The 19999-nt window shown below is 43.4% G+C and overlaps 1 protein-coding gene across 1 annotated transcript; it reads left to right on the plus strand.

The window, feature by feature from the left end:
* The first annotated feature begins 2052 nt into the window (after window positions 1-2052).
* On the plus strand, window positions 2053-19702 carry POLR1B (RNA polymerase I subunit B). The gene is made up of 13 exons (XM_009272606.2): window positions 2053-2166; window positions 3197-3329; window positions 4376-4512; window positions 6406-6629; window positions 8605-8776; window positions 10443-10614; window positions 11426-11707; window positions 12313-12446; window positions 12883-13053; window positions 13690-13846; window positions 15142-15338; window positions 15732-15985; window positions 18218-19702. Exons 1-13 carry the CDS (start codon window positions 2092-2094, stop codon window positions 19098-19100), a joined length of 2991 nt encoding a protein of 996 aa, XP_009270881.1. The 5' UTR covers window positions 2053-2091; the 3' UTR covers window positions 19101-19702.
* The last annotated feature ends 297 nt before the right edge of the window (window positions 19703-19999 follow it).

Genomic DNA, 19999 nt, shown 5'->3' on the forward strand with positions numbered 1-19999 from the left:
CTCCCGCGGGGTCCTGCCCGCCTGGCACGCGTGTCCTTGTCAGGCGGGGTCGCCCCACGCCGCCGCTCCCGCGGGGAGCAAAGCCAGCCGAGCCCTTCAGGCGTTTCCGTGTGCTTTAGTTAAAGACCCCTTCCCGGTTTCACCTGCCTCGGGAGGATTTGTAAGAGCTCTTGTCCCGCGTGGGGGCTCGGGTGCTGGTGAGGTACGAGCTCACTGCACAAACTCCCCTTCAAACCGAGCTCATGACAGGCCCCGTCTCCGCTGCCCTTCTTTTCCACGGGACCCTAGCCGTGCTCTTCACTCTGCTGTCGAGTTTGCCGTGCAATCAGCCAGGCAGTTCAGAAGGCCTCGGAAGGAGACCTGTGTCATCCCAGAGAGCGTGACAACCCAAATCTTGTTTCTGCAGGAATCCAGGTTTCAAAAGCAGTGTGGCTCCCGTATAGAGGTCCAGAGTTATATGATGTGAACAAGAGGGATTTATGTTCATCGTTTTTCTGAATTGCTCTGAAATTTGCCTAGAGAAGAAGCAGCATCCTCAGCAAATATTTTCCCCTGCACTGTGAAAGGATTGCACAGCCATTGCTGTTTCCTATTAAAATTGTGTAATTGTGTCTGAGCTGTGCGTTTGCATGAGGCACCCGGTGCAAGGGAATGCTTGCTTGCGATTTCAGCTTTTTTTTTTTTTTTAGTTTGTCCGAAGCATTGCAACTAACACTGATAAAAGCGACTGTAAGTGCAGTATCTTATCTGGACGTGAAAGTGGGGCAGTCGCAGATTGTTCACAGTGGCTCTTAGATTTTCCTGAGCGAGAGGTGCTTTTATTTTTCATACCTGAATTATTTCCCACCTTTTTTCCAGCGTTTGGTTGTTTAATTATTTTTTGAACGCCTGTAAATGTTTGGAACAGTTGGAACAAAACATTTTGGTGTGTCTTGTATGAGAAGGTATTGCCTTGTGCTTGGGCGGGTTGGGTGGTCTCTCCCACTCCCTGCCCTTGCACAGCAGGAAGCAGCGCTTAATTGTTCTCTGTTTCCACCGTGCTGCCTTTAACTGCATACTCCTCCCTCAGATTCTTCCTGCAGTTCTCCCTTCCCCAAGGTGAGAAGTGAGCCCCGGCCTGCTGAGCGGCTGCTCATACGGGAGCCACTCTGTACCTTTCGTCGTCGCTTAAGCTGGAGACCGGAACTGTGTAGAGGTCTCAGTGTAAGGCTGCACCATGGATTTAGAGGGGCGCAGTAACGTTTCCCTTCCCTTTCCTAGTAATTCCTAAGACTCGATTTACTCTTTTAACTGTTGCCAGGTGTTAAACCAATGTTTTTGTATTTCAGTGCTGTTTCTTTCCTGCGTGGCAGCTCTTGTAAAGCCTGTCGTTCTGCATATAAAGTTAGGACTGTTTGCTCCCGCAGTGCATTCTGTCGCCTTGTTTCTTACAGTCAAGGGGTCCTTCTGCAGACCCACTGCCAGATCTTGTTATTGTAGATAAATTATTTTCTTCCACACACACTTTTCTTTCTCGCTTTTCAGATCACTCATGAAGTGATTAAGTGAAGAAGTCTTAGGAAAGGTCTCTGCAGGCTTGTAGTGTGGATGTCCTTTCATTGGGCAGTTTTGGTTTTCTTCTACTTTTTCTTTGAACTGTTTGTTAACTTCTGAGGTTTCCTTTCATATCCTGAGGCTGCCTTTTTTATTTAGGCTGCTCCGTTGAAGGGCCTGAAAGGCAAAGTAGACTGTATCAATTTTGTTTACTAGCAGCTTCTTGACCTAGTTCTAGGCTTGTACAATTTTCTTCTGTAAACCCATGTTGACTGTTTTCCATGGAGTAATCTTTATGCATGTATCTACTAGTTCTGCTTTTTATTATCATTATTACCATTTTACAGTGATAGAATTTTGTTAAACAGATTGTGGTTATATTAAATGTACAGTTAATATAGCAGGAAAGATTAAAAGAGCAACTTAATCTTATAATGCTTAATTATTATTTAAATAATGCTCACTGTTTGTGTTGTGTCATTTTAGGCTGACATCAGCTGGTCAGTGAATGGCATGCCACAAGGGACTATTAAACAGCCCCTGGGGTATATTCCAATCATGGTGAAGTCCAAGTTGTGCAACCTCTATAATCTTTCTCCACAAGAGCTCACACAGCACCATGAGGAGGAAGAGGTAACGGGGATTTTGTGGGTCAGGAAAATCTGCATTTTACATGAGCAGTATCTCAGGCCAGCTTCTCGTTACAGAACTTGAGCATTTAATAATTTGAAATTAATAATTTAAATAATAATAATTAATAAAATATTATTTCAAGTTTGACTTGTTATTTTCTCTGAATGTACCCTATTTATGGTGGCTCCATACAGCATCTTGAAAAATCTGCAGTCACAACTGTCTTTGAATACAGGGATCTGTTTGGTGCTGATACCTACAGTTCCAGTATACGACTTCTCAACTGCTAACTGGCAACTGAGGCTATGTAGCTGTCAGTGGGCCTCTGCGGAGACAAAGATTTGGAGAACAGGCATTGAAAGACGTTTTCTTCTCAGTTGCCTTCTGCAGCTTTTTCCTCGTCTCCCCGGTAGCATGTCAGCTGTGGGGAATTGAATACAGAATTATTTTGTGCCGTATTTTGCGCTCACAAAAAGAGCCAGCAAACTATGAAAGAAAATCTACAGTGGCGTACTATTGCTGCCCCCCTAGTATGCTGCTTGTACCTTCATTCATAGTATTACTTGCTGCTGAAACACTTTTTGTCTAATGGCATACGGTTTGGGGAGCTATAAATTATCAGTGTTAAGCTTGTATGTGACCAGAAAGAGGTTTTCTGCACTGAAGATCCCTCTGGTTTATAAACTCAGAATGAGAACTTCAGAGTATTTATTTAAAAATTGTTAATGTCAGCTCTTCAAAGCCATTCAGTTGACCACATAATAGGTTTTTTGGGTTTTTTTCTTTCTTCCTTTAAACTGTGAAACACGCATCCCTTTCCTTGCGCAGTATGCTACATTTAGACTTAATAGTCACTGGCAAGGAGTGCAGCCTTTTCAAATGCAGTGCTGAAACATATGTCTTGCTATGTGTTTCATAGTTAAAACATTAAATGTTTGTAAACATATAATACAGGCATTTTTGTCTTTTACTTAAAATGCTGGGTTATGAATTTCTAAGCACATTAAAATGATTTTTCTTCTTCTGCCAGGAAATGGGAGGCTACTTTATAATTAATGGCTTAGAAAAAGTTGTTAGGATGCTGATTATGCCCAGGCGAAATTTCCCTCTTGCAATGACAAGACACAAATGGAAGAACAGAGGCCCTGGTTTCACAGAGTATGGTAAGCTGAACAGATTCCTGCAGCATCCTGCTAGTAACTACTTGGGGACAAACAGGAGTGACCATCTATAGCTGACTTCTGATAGTTTGTTTAGGTGTAGCTCTTGTATAACGTTTATATTTTTTACTACATGTAAAAGTAAAGGGTCAACACCACCACAACGGTACAAGGATGAGGCAGGTGCTGGCCTTGTGGGAGCTGTCTGAGCCGCCCATGCTGAGCGAGGAGATTGTATTCCAGGCCTCGCAATACATGTAACCTTTTGTTGTGTGGAAGGTGTAACTAAAACCCTAACTTCAGTTGAACTTGGTGTAAACTGTTGAACTTGTTTCATTGAATTTGTTTATCCATACTTCAAGGTGGCAGATTTAATTTACATGAAGCAGATTAACTAGATTCTTGGCTGTCCCATACCTTTGTCACATATACTCAGTAAAAGAAGTTTAAAATTTAATTAAACCAGTAAAGTTACAGTTTTAAACTCAGGTGTTACCAGCTGCTGATTTGACTGGACCGTGGTGCTTGAGCACACACTGTAATTCCACATTAATTAGTCCTGAGGCAGTGCCAGTTTAAACGGTCCCATTTGTTTTATTTTTCTGTGTCCTGTAGTGGATAGCATGGGACAGGGCCAGGAAACACTGCTTCAGCGGTACCACCCGAACACAGAGATGTGAACACTTGACCCAGAGTGCAATTAGGAAGAGTACTTGTGTGTTGCTGTATCTTACAACCTAAGGTTACAGACAGAATAGTTGAGGCTTGGGACTTTCCTTTTCTTAAAAACTGTATGCATCTTCCAAACCTCTCAGCAAGTGTGCTGGCTGTCCCGAGATATTTGTCCACTAAGAACTGAATTGAGCCGGTGTATCTATTTGAAATGGGAGACTTGATGCTGAAACTAGTGATCTGCCTCGTGTTCTCAGCCGTGAATTACCGAAGTTTCTCTCATGAATTGTCTCTCACCTGCTCAGACACGTCACAGCAATGCAGCCAGTTGGTTTTGTACAGCTCACGTTGGTCTTTGCTTGTGTTAATTTTTGCAGGAGTAGTGATGCACTGTGTTAAGGATGAGCACACTGCAATAAATATGAACCTTCACTACTTGGAAAATGGTTGTGTCATGGTGAATTTCATTTTTCAGAAAGAGTTGTTCTTCCTTCCCTTGGGATTTGCTCTGAAGGTAAACAACTAATGCTCGTGGTTTCTGTGTTGAATAAATACAGAAGTTTTGCTAAGCATTTTTATTTAAGTAATGAGAAGCTAATTCCATATTAAGTATTTTCAGTCATCCTTCCTGTACTGGCTGAAGAACTATAGTCCAAACGGAGCCTATGCCTGTAATGTAACACTCGGCTGCAGCAGAGGAAGCGTGTGCAGGGTCAAGAGAGGAGGGGAGAGTTATGCAAGGGTTTCATGGCTTTTTGCTAACGAATGCTCTGGATGAATAGCTCTTGGAGGGTGTGAGAGTTTGCCACCTAATGCGAAAGATCTCAGGAATCTTTTTAAAACAGAATGGCAACTGAGCGTTCAGTGGGTGAACAACATTAATGATTAAAGTCAGGTTGTCCCATCTGAAAGTAAACCAGTGAACTGGCTTTTTTTTTTTTAAGGAGAAAAATAAAATGCTGTTTCTGATTGGAACTGGAAGCAATGAAGATCTGGAAGGATCTATTTGAGCACATTTGATGGATGTGAACTGTTCTTTGGATAGCAGGCAAAAGTTTTACTTGAGCCAAGACTTTTAAAATTCTCCTCTGAAAGCATGCTTTCTCTAGTAGCAGAGCCAGAGTACTTCAGCAGTGTATTTTACCTACAGCAGCTAAGTGTTAGAGCAAATCAGAGGCCTGTGGCACTACATGATGGAAGCATCATGTAAATCAGCTTCACTGAATTTGTACCTTCTTTCAACCTGTTGTATTCACATTGCTGTTACACAATGCATTTCACTTTTTCTTCAATGCTTTTCTTCAGCTTTTGTTTCAGCAAAAGTACTTTCCAAAAGTAGCTGATACCTGTTATTTTAATATGCAAAGGAATTGTACTGACTTTCTCATGAGATTTCGGGATGAGCAGGCCAATGTTGTCTGAAGTTCGAATTCTTCCATGCAAACCACTCTCTACAGGTTTGCATCCCCCCCTACATCAATCAAGCTCAGTTCTGTACTGGTTTCCTGTGGCCCAGCCAAGTCCCACTGCTGCTACTGCAGCCCCACTGCACTTCTGGTGCAGTAATGCATTACAGCATTACTGGCTGTAATTCTGGTTTCTTCTTGCTGTGTAATCATCCCAGTGCTCTCCTCTGTTGGACAAGAGGCAGCATGTGCTCTGGCTGCTTCCAAATTGTATATATCATGATTACCAAGCAGCAGAACTGATCTTACATTGACCCCTTTCATAAAGAAATCTGCCTTAGTGTCTTTTTCATGCAGCCTTCAATTTTTCCTGAACTTTTTGAAGCCTACTTAAATGTGATGAACAAATAGTTTACTTAAAGATGAGGCACATTTGTCAGTAAATACAGAAGTCATTGGTGGACAACATATTTGCTTAACCCTGATGTAAAGAAACAACTAGGAAACCATTATAACACCAAGAGCTAAGAACGTTGGATTTAAGTATGAGCTTTAGTATATGAAGTGTTGAAACTAAAGTGAACTTGTTCTAATAGCCTTCATCAAAAGGCTAAATTGCCTTTTGGTTTGCATGAGAATAAGTAGCAGCTTGAGACAATGCTGAATTAAATGCACGTTTCTAAGTGAGCTCATTCTGCAAAGATATTAGTAAATCTTACCTAAACAAGAGAAGCCTGTTAATTTAGAGGGTGCAAGTTTGTTTTTTTCCAAGGGTCTCATTGGATTGGGAGTACCTGTGATCATCATCAGGGTATGACTCTCCCCTGCATTACTCTCTAAGCACCTCAATCCCACAGTATTTTTCAGTTTGCATGGTAGAAGGGTATTTCCAGAGGACTGAAAATCTAAATCGGTGGGGTGCCCTCATTCTTTTGCTGTACTTTATGGACAGATGTTGCTATGACTTTGTTCTTCTGCTCTGACACACTTCTGTCTTTCAGGCATTAGTTAATTTCCCAGACTACCAGATTTTTGAAGAGTTGGTCAAAGAAAAGGAAGGTGACACCTTCTATGTGAACTGCATTACTGAGATGATGAGAGCGGTAGTGGATGCAGGCTGTTTTACACAGCAAAACGTCCTCGAATACCTGGGAAAGAGCTTCAGAATAAAACTTAACCTTCCTGAGTGGTACAGCAATGAACAGGCTGCAGATTTCATTTTGAAGTATGTATGTATGCATGTAGGAGTGTGTGATTCAGCATAATTGTGTTGAAATTATAGGCAGATTTAAGAGTACTCTGCCATATTACATCACATTTCGTTATGGTTTTCACGTGCATTTATAAAATGATAGCCAGTGGCCAGTTTTTAATGGGACTCCAGGATATTATGATAATCTGTATTTGTGGTGTTCAGAAATATGTATCTTAATGGATTGACACACGTATCCCCAAAAATGGTTTCAGGAGAGGGTATCAGTTGTTATTTAGATGTGATTTTCTGACGTATTTGATGAAAAACAAATATTAAAGATTAAGGAAGAGAAGGTGGGTCTGTGACTGCTCAAGGCTCTATTTGTTGAACAGAAGTACTGCAATTTGTGGCACTTTATCAGTTTCACAGAGTCATTGGCAACTATGATGAGAATTACATTTATCTTTTAAAATGGTAGAAATTAGATGCTTTAAAATCTTGCTTCTTCCGTGGAGTAAGTTAGAAAGGAATGGAAGAGCTGGCTTAGAGACTGTCAGTGTGACAGGCATTCAACTAAATAATTTCTTTTTCTGGTAAAGTAGGTGTTTGCTCTTTGAGAGGTTTTTATAGCCCATGAAAGGGATCATTTGGGATGCCCAAGTCCTTGAGTACTTGTAAATAGGGGGTGGTCAGGTGGCTGGAAATACAAAGGCAGCCTGCAGGTGCCTCAGAGGGGCACTTAAAAGTCCATAGGCCGGCTGGAAGCACAGAATTTTGTACTAAGAAATGTGAGTGGATAATTTCAAGAAAGTTGGAATTACTCTGATTTTCTTATTTCTAAATACTCTGGTGGGTGGTTTGTTTGGGTTTGGGGTTTTTTTTTTTCCTCTGATATGTTCTGTACACCTTATGTGCCTCAGCTGAGGAGATAGAAGAGGAGGAATAGTGAAAACATTAATTGGGATGTACCCTGCATGTAAGAGTGCTGGTACTGTAACTTATCTGGACAGAACCTGCCTTTGGAGTTTTGTCGGGTTTGGGGTTTTTTTTTCCTCTGATATGTTCTGTACACCTTATGTGCCTCAGCTGAGGAGATAGAAGAGGAGGAATAGTGAAAACATTAATTGGGATGTACCCTGCATGTAAGAGTGCTGGTACTGTAACTTATCTGGACAGAACCTGCCTTTGGAGTTTTGTCTTGCTTTGCAGCGAAGTTGTGAAGGCTTCAGTAGAGGGCAATGTAGAGCAGAAGTGAAAAGCCGAAAAAAATCCTCGAGTGCTGATGGAAGACTATTGCACTTGTGTCTTGGAGGGCAAGTGATCTCAAGTGTCTTGGAAAGCAGTCGATCAGCTTTAATGGGAATTAGTTGTGGCGTTCCTTTTTGCTTGTGCTAGAGTGTTGTTCAGCCCACAATTTTCCACACGTGGGTTGATAGCAGTGGAGAACTGGACTTTCTGTGGCAGGACACCGATAGTGTTAACAGAAATGTTTCGTGGTTTGCTACTAGTTTCCAGCTCAGATTTGGGATGGGGCACGTGTATGTGGATATGTGCGTGTATATGATTGCTGTCATAGCTACTGTAAAATAACATGCAGACCTCATCTGTTGACTGGTCCTGACTCAATTATGTGTTTACATAAACTGTATACTTATAAGGACATCTAACATGGGAGTGTGTAAAATCAATCTTTCGCAAGGTTCACCTCCATCTAATCAACCAGGTATATCCTTAACAAAACTAGCCCCTTAAAAAGACAAGTTGATAGTTTTTCAGCTTAGTCTCCGGGTTTTTTTAATTATTATTTCTTGGAATTTTCATGTAATACTAAGGGCTGGAATACTAGAATAAACACTAAATACTAGTGGACTAAATACTGGAAAAGCTTGTGCCTTGTTAGGCATTCTAGCCAAAAAATGTGGTTTGCCGTTATTTAGGAGAAACTTGAAGAACAGTTAGCATGAAGAGATGGTGTTAGTTGTCCTCCTTCTTTCTCTTCCTCCAGCAATTGTATCTGCATACACCTGACAAACAGAACTGAAAAGTTCTACCTGCTCTGTATGATGACCCGGAAGCTGTATGCTTTTGCCAAAGGGGAGTGCATGGAGGATAATCCAGACAGTCTGATGAATCAAGAAGTGCTTACCCCAGGACAGCTTTTCCTTATGTTCTTAAAGGTAAGGTCTTAAGGGGTTTAAGCCTGTGAATGTAATGGTCATCCAGTCCAGACCCCACAGTGACCATGGGGACGGGAGAAGTGCAGGAGCCAGACTGAAAAGCGGGGAGCCTGGATATGCTATGAGGGCTGAGAGAGTGCTGGATGTAGCGTAACCAGGCAGTGTAGTTGAGGAAGGCTTGGCTGTCTCAGTACAGGGTACTAAATATGCTGAAGAAAAGCCTGTACAAAACCTGGAATAAAGAGCGTTGTAGCCTTCCAGAGCAAACAAAAGTGCCCTATTCAGGGTGGGAGTCTGAGGAAGGAGGAATACCAATCCTTCTGGTGTTTGAAGAGGGTTTGGAAACAGCGTACTTCTGTTGTATCAGTTGATATGGGAGTGGTAAAGATCTGCCTTGTGGTGTTGCTGCTGTTTCACATGGCAAATGTGCAAGAAAATAACTGCCTCCCCCATCTTCCGAAAGTCATGATTTGTGATGTTGTCATCGCTCTCCCATCGTTAAATTCCTTTGCAGATCAGGAAGTTGATAGCATGCTTCTGACTTACACAGTTAATTTATTACTGGTGATGTAAAATGCAGTTTCCTAATCTATTCCAATTCAGTATGAATTCAGTTTATTTCTAGGGATTCCTCATTTTAGGATGCCAGGAGGAAAGTATTCCTGTTCAGAAGCTTGACTGTCCCATGAAAATCATTGTGGAATAGTAGTTCCCATCCCCAAGTAAAGATACTTCCCTGAGTTATTAGATAACTCTTTTTTTAACCTTTCTTTTCCATTTTAGCCAAAATTTTCTTTAGCATTGTTTTGTTGAAAGACTGCTAAAACCTCTCTACTACTTGAGTGGTTTCAGTGAGTTTAGAAATAAAATAAAAAGTGAGTTCTATGAAGCATTTTAGTGCTATATGGAACTGCTACCAGGAACCAGAAAAGGTTGCTTTCCTGCCTGGCCCTGTCAGATCAGCAGGGGAGCGAGTTAACAGCCCCTTTTTTTGAATGCAAAGATCCTAAATAGACTAGAGCATACAGTAGACACAGTGTGTCTACTGTATACAGTGTGGCTGTATACAGTGAATTTTTACTAAGAATTCAAAACGTTGTTGGGTATCTTACGTCCTTTCCCCTGTTTTTATATAGTATCTAAGACCACAGCAGTGATAAAATTACAGTTAAAATGAAAATCCAGTCCGTTATCTCAGATTGTCTCAGCAGCATTTAAATGCTGCGTGTCCATGGCCTTCAAGTTTTGGTATCTAAACTTGCTTCATAATGTGGTTTTACTTCGTCACTGTATTTAGCAGGCTAATCAGTGGATTTATTCTTGTGCTCAGATTATAGGTACAATTTCTGCTTCGGGTTTTGTTTGTTCTTTATGAAATTCCATTATTGTACTTCTTTTGCCAGACTCGTCACCTGTCTAGATGGAAGTGATTACTAAGCTGTTGGATGGGTATTTTCCTTGCAGATCTGTGTTGGCGTGACACCATCAGCGTTTTGATAAAATGAAGTTAGTGTGGGAAATATGGCTGGGAAACTGTCAGTTCACTAGAAGTTGTCCATCCTGCTGATTTCAGAGGATTTCTGTAGCACATGCAACTGATGTGAAGTTCTAATTTGAGCCTTCATTTTCCTCTCTTAAATTTAAATCTCTCACTTTTAAACCGTAGGAGAGGCTTGAAAGCTGGTTGCAGTCTGTTAAGTTCGTTTTGGAGAAAAGAACAGAAAAGGCAGATACCAGCATAAATGCAGACAGCTTGGTGAAGGCATTCAGCCTGGCAACAGACTTTACCAAGCCATTTGAGTATCTTCTTGCAACTGGTAACCTGCGATCTAAAACCGGTAAATCTTCAGGCTTAAGAAGCCTTTTTTTCCTGCTAAACAGAATGAGAAAGAACATAAAACTGAGCTCTTAACTGAAAACAACTGCTTGTATGCAGACGTTGTACAATGTAACTGAATTAATGAAAGTGGCTTGAGGAAAGGGATAGTTGAGGAAAAAGGCAAGATTTCTCCTCAAGCATAGACTTTATGCATGGTATAAAACAGGTTAGTTATTAAAGCAAAGCCTCTACCCAGATAAATAGTTGAAACTAAATTTTAGCATTGTCCAAGACAGCAACCATATTTTGATTTGTTTTCCCAAAGATTGTTTCTTCTTAGAAGGGGCAATGTAAGACAGAGGAGGCGCATTTGTTTATCAGGACTGCCCCATTGGTCATGTGAGCTTAAATGGAGAGAAACTGCTTTGCTAATGTATATTTCAAATTTACCTGGTGCTTCCCTGAAGTGTCTAGTGTGATGATGTTGTAATGGAATGCCCACTAGAAAATGAAATGAGATTAGAAGGCCACAGAATTTCAGTAAAAAGTACCAGCTGCAAATCCCCAAGTCGCTTCACTGGGATTGACTTTCACGTGTTTCTAAAAGGAGTTGGATTTTAAGCAATAGCTTGGAATTTAAAGTCTCTAGGCCTCTGACAGGTCACCGAGTTGCCTGTGCACAGGCAACAGCACGTGCCTTCTGTTGTTGAGATCCTGTGTGAGCATCTTTAGGGCTTGTCAGTGAAAAATAAGAAACTGCCTTGTAACATCATACTTCGTTTGTTAAAGCTGGATGACGTCCTGACATAAATCTCAATTTTGTTCCCAAGGCCTGGGCATGTTACAGGACAGCGGTCTGTGTGTGGTGGGAGACAAGCTGAATTTCATTCGCTACCTTTCCCACTTCCGCTGCATACACAGAGGGGCAGCATTTTCCCAGATGAGAACTACAACTGTCCGCAAGCTGCTGCCTGAATCCTGGGGCTTCCTGTGCCCTGTGGACACCCCAGATGGAGAACCCTGCGGTCTGATGAACCACATGACAGCTGTGTGTGAAATAGTGACAGAGATGGTGCCCGTGACAGACATTCCACCTTTGTTATGTTCCCTAGGTATGTTTTACTGGCTTGATCATTTAATGAAGCAGTCTTCTTTTTTTACCTTTCTGCCCTGCAAACCACTATCTGGGAAAGGTTCTCCAGATACCATCACTGTACACTGTTAACTTGAGAAGGTGAAATCGAGTTAAACCTGTACTTACTGTGCTTCTGCTTAGTGGTAAATAGCACGCTGCTTATACAGGCGTGTCAACCCTTTGGAGAGTGTAAAGTTCAATGTAAACGTCTCTTAGCTGTGTGCTGTACAGTGAAGATGTTCACTTAAGCACAAGGAATTGCACAGTACAAGCTCTAAGAAATCGGACCAAGTAGTGACTTTCTAATGCTGCTGGTGACTTGAATTCAACTGCAGCTCACTTGTGATTACCACAGTAATGGGAATCCTTATTTCAATCAGAAAAATTGGGGAGGGGAATGGCATTCTTAGTTGTGCATGTTTTATATTTTCCATGAAGTAATCTACAGCTTTGCCCTGTAGGTCTGAATTTTTTGATGTCTCAGAAAGCTTTTTGATGTGGATTGAGGCTTCCTGCAGAAATAACTTCTGTGGTTTGTTTGCTTTTTTGGCTGTTCCTTCTACCAATCCCCTCTTCTCACAGGTGTCACCCCCATTGATGCGACTCCAAGCAAGCCTTACACGGAGTGTTACAGGGTTGTGTTGGACGGCTCTGTGGTGGGCTGGGTAGAGTGGGAGCTGGCTCCTGAGATTGCACAAACCCTCCGCCGTTTCAAGGTTGTCTTGTTTAAAATGAAAATGTTTCTTAGCTAAACATCCTTAATATGCAGTGGTCAAAAATAGGCATGTTTGGAACTTTTTTTTAAACTTCCGTTCTATTTTTTTTTTAATCTGTCCCAATAAGTTATCTTTGGCTGTATGTTAGTATTGGAGTGGGCTTTTCTGTTTTTCTTGTTTATATCCGTATGTTTGGTCTGGTTTATGAAGTCGTCATTATTAAAAGAACTTTTTTTCTTGAAAAAGTAAGATAGACATATTCTGTCCTTTTCTCGGTGGACGTTTTTCTAGAAGTATTTTTAAAATCTTTTATCCACCATTTTATATTAGTAGCTACACCTGTGGTTGGCATTTTCACTGCGTAGCCTATTGGATGCAGCTTAACTACACCAGTGTTGGTTTGTGTTTCTAAATCTGTATTTCTTTGCACAAACAGATAACACAAGAGAAGAGATTTCCCGCACGGGCAGAAGTGGTCCTTATCCCAATGACAGGAAAACCCAGTCTGTATCCTGGGTTGTTCATTTTTACTACCCCTTGCCGGATGGTGCGGCCTGTCAGAAACCTGTTCTATGGAAGGAATGAATGGATTGGTACTCTGGAACAGGTGGGGTTTGCATATTTCCTTTATAAAGCCCTGACTGTTACAGAGGTACCCGGCATCAAAAACAATGTTTTGGAAAACATTTGTGAAAGGAGCTGAGGATGGGACATTGGGAGCTTGTGTTGAAGAGCTAAAATAGGTGGCAAAACGGTTTTCTGACCTCCTGCTAAGCTAATTGGTTTCCAATAAATGTCTTAGATGGACTGTAGGGATCTTTTTGAGATACTGAAATCTGCTCCCAGTATTAACTTAGTGAAGCTTTTGAGGCAAAGGATTGCTGTCTTGTGTGCACTGTCTCATCTTGTGTTACATCGTGTTCTCCAAATTGCCCATGGGCAGCCAAGCAGCGGATTGCCGGGGAACTTGCCCATTTGGAACAATTAAAATGGGAGACAGGAAGGAGGACATGTTACTGCAGTTTTGTAATTCCAGGCTTGCTTTCCTTGCAGTTGGTCTGTGATTGTGATAGGTAGTTTAACAGCTGTCTGATGTTTTTCTTGCCTGCTAATATACTAAGGTGCAGACAACAAATGCAGCTAAAACTGAAATGGATAAAAAGGCATCGGAGGCAGCTTTGTTTTGCTTCCTTCCCTACAAAAGAAGGAAGTGAATGAGCATTGCCCAATTTGACGCTTGCAGATCTTCATGAATGTGGCCTCGCTGGAGTCAGAGGTGGTGCCCGGAATGACCACTCACCAGGAGCTCTTCCCTCACAGCATCCTGAGCGTGGTGGCCAACCTCATCCCCTTTTCCGACCACAATCAAAGTCCACGAAACATGTACCAGTGCCAGATGGGTAAGTGCTGTAGCACGTAATGCTGCAAGTCCCTGGGCAAGGGAGACGGGGAAAAAAAAAAAATCTCTCACGTGTCTATTCCAGTGTCTTCCCGCATTCCCAAATAACAGCTCTTCCCAGCTGTTTCAACATTGAGGTTGATTAGCAGCCATTTTTTTCATGGCAAAGTAAATGAAGTGAAGTTTATCATCCTGGCTGCCTTGCAGCGGGCAGTTTTAGGTTGTTGCACTCATGTTGCCTTCCTTAAGCCTTTAGTAAGTTTTGGCTGGTTTTTTTCTTAATTTAATGTTGTTGATCATATAGACAAGTGAAGGGCGCTGCACCAGCTGTTTGGTGGTGTTAATGTCTGACAACTGTGCTGCCAACAGTCCTCTCGTCCCCGCAACTGACAGAGGTTAACCTACTTCTGACTGATAGCTACAGTAGATGCTCTGCAGTAGTTAGTGTGAGGTTTCCTTGCCACCTGTTTTCGGTGAGCGACTGCTGTCTTGACACTGCAGCTGTTGAGAGGACACTTGCTAGGCCTCTGTTGCAAGAGAGTAATACAGCACTGTGGCAACAGGGTGGGTTTTTTTCTGGCAACTATTTGACAAAGATTTAAATTGATTAATTTGGTTGTGTAAAAGAAGTTGGGATAGGGTACGTAGAGGGGTTTCAATCAGCTGAGGTGCAAGTGATGTGCAAGAAGCTTATTTAAGAAAAAAAAAAAAAGGCAGGCTAAGAGAAAGTGTGTGGGTAGGGACTTCAAGAGAGCAGGTCTCATTACCTCGATAGCATTGCTAGCATATTACATTTCCGACAATATTATCAGAAAGATGTCCTTAAAACACTAGCATGTTTTCATACTTTTCTGAAAGTACCAATGTGACTGTGTTCAAAACTTGTTTTCCTTGCCAATATATTTATACTGCAGAAGCAAATGGGTTTTGGCCTGGAAATAAGTAAGGTGTGCCTCACTATGGGAAACTCTGGGGAGCGGAAAAAAAAAAACCCAAAACAAACCAAACAAAACCAAAAAACACCGCACCAGCATTATTGGAGATTTTGAAATTGCAGAAAAGACACAAAATTACAAATAGTCCTTATGAAATGCTATGAAAAGAATTGAGTGTTGTCGTTCATAGAAACTTTTATAGCTGGACTTAGGGCAATTATTACATTCCAAGGGTTTTAAGATTGATAATCCCTGTAAATTGTAAGTATTTCTAGCTTTCTTCTTAACAAGATACATGGAGGATGAAACATAGATTAACTTCGAATTGATTCTGAATAAATCCAACTTTGTTTCTTTATAGGAAAGCAAACCATGGGGTTTCCAGTTTATAACTACAAGGACCGCTCAGATAACAAGCTGTACCACCTTCACACTCCCCAGAGCCCTCTGGTGCGGCCCAGCATGTACGACTATTACGGTATGGACAGCTATCCGATCGGCACCAATTCAATTGTGGCTGTCATCTCCTACAGCGGCTATGACATGGAAGATGCAATGGTAAGCCACCAAAAGGAGAAATCCTGCTGTTCCTGTAAAGGAATTTGATGTGGGGGACTGGGAAGAAGGGCTGAGAAGAGCCTGTTTTCTGCTTCTGCTAGTCCACAGACTCTGTTAGGGCAGATATAGGAGCACAGCGATTAAGTGTTGTTACCGCAGGTAATGCCAGAGGTACTGAGAGTGGAGCGGAGCTCCCTTGTGCAAGGCAGTGGGCTTCCAGCATTGAAAAATACTGGGGTTACAGGAGGTTTGGGCCTTTTGGAATGGTGACTTGCTGGCAGGCTTTGCTTAGGAAGGCAACATTAAAAAGGTAAGCATCAGATCGGAATGGAAATGTTTTCTTTGTTGAAGTTATTAGCAAGTCTTTAACAGGCCTTTGTTTCTTCTTTTCAGATTGTCAACAAATCTTCCTGGCAGAGAGGGTTTGCCTATGGAAGCGTTATCAAGATGGAGAGCATTGACCTTTCCCTTAAAGCCAGCAGGGCAGGCGATAATTTAGTATTTGGCATCAGGCCTGGTGATCCAAATGTTACGGAGAAGTTGGATGCCGACGGACTGCCTTTTGTTGGCTCTATCCTACAGCCTGGGGACCCCTTCTACAGCTTCATGAACCTCAACACAGGGGAGACCTTCACTGTGTACTATCCGTAAGTACAGCTTGTCCCTCCTGGCTCCTCCACACCTGGTGGTGAGCAGTCTGAGAGCGGTTGGCCCTGATGAGTTGCAGTATCTTTTCCTCCAGGTGTTTCCTTTTCTCCTCATGTGATAGTGTCCGTGTCTTGACAGAGAGAGCATGAAGCTCATGTTGTAGGTGGCTCCCATGTGTGTATCATGGCTTTTCTCTAAGCCAGTGTATGCTGCAGAGCCTGACTTATCCCAGGAGGAGAATCTGAGGCCGGTAAAAAGAGCGAGCTTGCAGAAATGTTTTGTTCTCTCCCAAGGACTGTTCCTCTGCCCATTCCCACAGTAGTTTTCTGTAGCTTTTTGTTAATTGACTTGCAATTAACACTCGCAAGGCGTTCTGTCTAAAAAAACCCAAAGGAACACCAAACAGAAAACCAAGACAAAGTGCCTGGTCCCAGAGACTTGCCAGAAAACCTTGTAAGCAAAGTTGTTACAGGATTAGGGGTTCAAAGAGCATTTTTATTAACAATGCAGCTTCCAAACTGCTAGAATATTAAAATGCGTCAACTACACCCCTCCCTCCCCCTGGAATATTTCGGGGATAAGTTTTGTAAGATTTTTGAACTTCAGTTGAAAGAGAGAAGGCTGCTGAGGATTTCATTAAAATCCTCTTAATTCTTTCAGGAGAGGGAAGCAAAAACATCGACAAAAACTGATATATTTAAATGCGTCCTGCACTCCCAGTTGTCCGTACAACTTCAGGCCTTACCTGTGTCTCTCTACAGCATTGATAGAGTGCGGATAATGCTGTGTAGTTATTCACATTGTGAAGGCGAATTAGTTTGAGAAGCACTTGGGTAACACAGTAGCTGGCATTACTGGGGAAGCTATTGTTTATTAGTCTGTAACAGATGGTGCCTTAGTTGCACTGGGGAGACTGCTGTGGACTTGTAGAATTAGTCATCCTGGTCGTAGAGCAGGGCTAAGAGATTTGGCGCGTGGTAGTGGGCATCTGTAAGCTCAGCCTCGTCCTTGCACTTGTGGAGCCCTCTCTGGCTGTCCCACCCCGCGCTCCTGCTCCCCAGCTCTCTCATGCCAGCCTGGCCTTAGTTCAGGTTCCTTATCCAGAGAGCCGTTTTACCTCTGTACCATTCAGCTTTTGTTCATTCTTGGTCCAAATCAGGTAATTATTTAGGTTCCTATAGAGTGATGAGGTTCCCAGCTCTCAGTGTTGACTCCTGCCCGCAATTTGCCCCAGAGTCCTGGGGCCCTTAAGGGGGAGTTCTCCCTGTTGTCTTAAGCGCTGCATATGCTGCTAGATCTTATGCATGGCTTGGAAGAGAGGGAGGACAGAGGCTTTGACTTCAAAAGTTTGAACAAGCTTGGAAGAGGCTTATGAAGCACGGTTTTCCTTTTTTTTTTTTTTTTTTTTTTTGTGATGGCCTGTATCCTGGTTGCATTGGACACTGCAAAATAATAACTTTGAAACAGAAGCTAAACTTAGGTACTCCGCAAACACTGTGTTCTTTAGGACTTCAAAGGAGAAGAAGAAAAGTAACCTTGTCTTAATATGGGACAAAATGTATTTATTCCTTAGCTGTTGTCTCCAAAACAAGTGGAGAGTTTGGGCTGAAAGCTCTATAACAAGTTAAGCCTGCAGCAGACACCTAGCACGCGGAACGTCAGGCTGAGGGTTCATCTGGAGACCTGAACAAGGCGCTTGTTGGCAAAGCCCTCTCAGCTCACACGGTGCCTTCCCTTTCTGCTCTGAACTTTCCTCTCTGCTTTGCACTGAACCCGGTTCTTTATTGTGGTATCCCACCAAGATGGTGTGAATTTGTTGGGGGTAGGGAGAGGGGCTGCTGCCTTAACACAAAACAAATGGCACTGGGATGCAGTTTGTCAGATAAAGCGCGATACAGACAAACTAGGTTTAAATGATCTTTATTTTAAATCAGGGGCGGCACATTACCTGATCACCTGAAAGTTGTGGCTGTGCTTCCAGTATTAGAAAAAGCAAATGAATGGCACTTGTGTGATGCCATTGTATTGCTTCCTTGCCCTAATTCTTACGCAGACTGATTTCCCTTGCTACTGAATAGTACTTTTCAAGAACGGTGTTGTTCCCCAGCTGTCCCACGGCATTTTATGAGACTTATTAAGTGGTTTGGTTTTTTCCCTTTGTTTCCCTTTCCTAGCTAAAAATCATTAGCACACCTGACACCTTTGCTGTCATTGTTTTTCCACCTACACAGGAATAAGGAAGTCGGCATTGTAGACAACGTCAGGTTATGCAGTAATGACCGTGGCACTGGGAAATTCAAGAAGGCTTGCATCACTGTGAGGGTTCCCCGAAATCCAACTGTCGGAGACAAATTTGCCAGCCGTCACGGACAGAAAGGTATCCTGAGCCAGCTCTGGCCAGTTGAGGATATGCCGTTCACAGAGAACGGGATGGTTCCAGACATCCTCTTCAACCCTCACGGCTTTCCCTCCCGTATGACCATTGGGATGTTAATCGAGAGCATGGCGGGGAAGTCGGCAGCGCTGCACGGCGTCTCCTACGACGCCACTCCCTTCACCTTCACGGAGAAGAACTCTGCTTTGAAATACTTCGGTGAGACTTTAGTGAGCGCAGGTTATAACTTCTTTGGGACAGAAAAGATGTACAGTGGCATCAGCGGCCTGGAGCTGGAGGCGGAGATCTTTGTGGGAGTGGTGTACTATCAGCGCCTGCGCCACATGGTCTCGGACAAGTTCCAGGTGAGGACAACGGGGCCCCGAGACGCTGTCACCAACCAGCCCGTCAAGGGGAGGAACGTGGAAGGTGGGATTCGCTTCGGCGAGATGGAGCGTGACGCTTTGCTGGCTCACGGCACGTCTTTCTTGCTGCAAGACCGCCTGTTCAACTGCTCCGATGGCTCCATAGCCTATGTTTGCATGAGCTGCGGCAGCATGACGTCTCCTGTGCTGGAGAAACCGCCACACTCCTCCTCTGTGACAAGCAACAGGAGGTACTCCTGCTCTGTCTGCAGCGAGGTGGACACGATCGAGGTTGTCCCTGTGCCCCATGTCTTCCGTTATTTTGTGGCGGAGCTGGCAGCCATGAACATAAAAACAAAGCTCAACGTGGAGTAGCTCTGTCCTCGGGCACGGTGATGCTGCTGCTGGGAGGGAGGAAGCACGTGTCAGTCCTGCCTTTGCCCCCTGCGGGTTTCAAGTGTTAAGTCAGTTCTCGGGTTCTTCAAACGTTTGCAAGATTAATTTGATGTTTGTATTGAGACGGGGCAGTCGCCAAGCTGTATGGCAAGGAAACGCGGCTCTCTTGAAGTTCGTTTGCACTTCCTAAAGGATCACTAGCTATCAAGATGTGGCGTATGGAAATCAAGCAGTATCGCTGCTCCCACCAGGCTGCTGGGTTGAGAGTGGTGGGGGTTCTTTGTTCTCCGAGCGCTGGCTGCAGCTGCAAAGATGAAGAGGTCATAAAACAGCATGAAGTGAATGCTGGAAATGATGAAAAAGAGATATATTTTGTTTTTTGAAGAAAAATCCTTGCAAAACATATGCCTTAATGATGGGTACGTGTTAAAGTGATTGGACATGTTTTGTTTTATTTCAATACATACGCCTTGAAACTTGTGAAGAAGGCACAAGTTCTACTGCACGAAGCGGCAGCCTTGACCGCAGGAGACCAAGGTGGCCGAGCCAGGCCTGTCCTGGGAGTGTTTCGTGTCGCTGAGCCCCGCACCCGCAGTCTTTGTGTGGCACTGTAGCAGGGTGGTGGTTTTTTGGTTTTTTTTTTTTTGGTGTGTTTGTCTCTGGCTGAAGAAAAAGAAAGCAGAGGGCTTTCCCGCCTGGCTCCGACCCTGGGTCTCAGACCTCGTGCAGTGCTGCAAACTGCGGACGCCGTGGGACGGGATCTCGCTGTGTCCCTGTCAACGCGCACAAGCCCAGTCCCCTGCAGCAGCAGCTGCCCCGGTGGAGGCCGGGCCCCGTTCCCGCGCTCTCCCGGGGCGCCGGCAGCGCCCCCCACCGCG

This window comes from Aptenodytes forsteri, unplaced genomic scaffold (assembly GCF_000699145.1).
Source record: "Aptenodytes forsteri isolate BGI_AS27 unplaced genomic scaffold, ASM69914v1 Scaffold238, whole genome shotgun sequence".
Classification (NCBI taxonomy): Eukaryota; Metazoa; Chordata; class Aves; order Sphenisciformes; family Spheniscidae; genus Aptenodytes; species Aptenodytes forsteri.

Bases quoted from the DNA above. Each gene is read 5' to 3' on its own strand.
- POLR1B (XM_009272606.2), top strand. From the start codon at position 2,092: ATGGTGAAGTCCAAGTTGTGCAACCTCTATAATCTTTCTCCACAAGAG. The intron at 11,708-12,312 runs GTATGTTTTACT...CTCTTCTCACAG, and splicing joins ACCTTTGTTATGTTCCCTAG to GTGTCACCCCCATTGATGCG. The intron at 15,339-15,731 runs GTAAGCCACCAA...TCTTCTTTTCAG, and splicing joins ATGACATGGAAGATGCAATG to ATTGTCAACAAATCTTCCTG.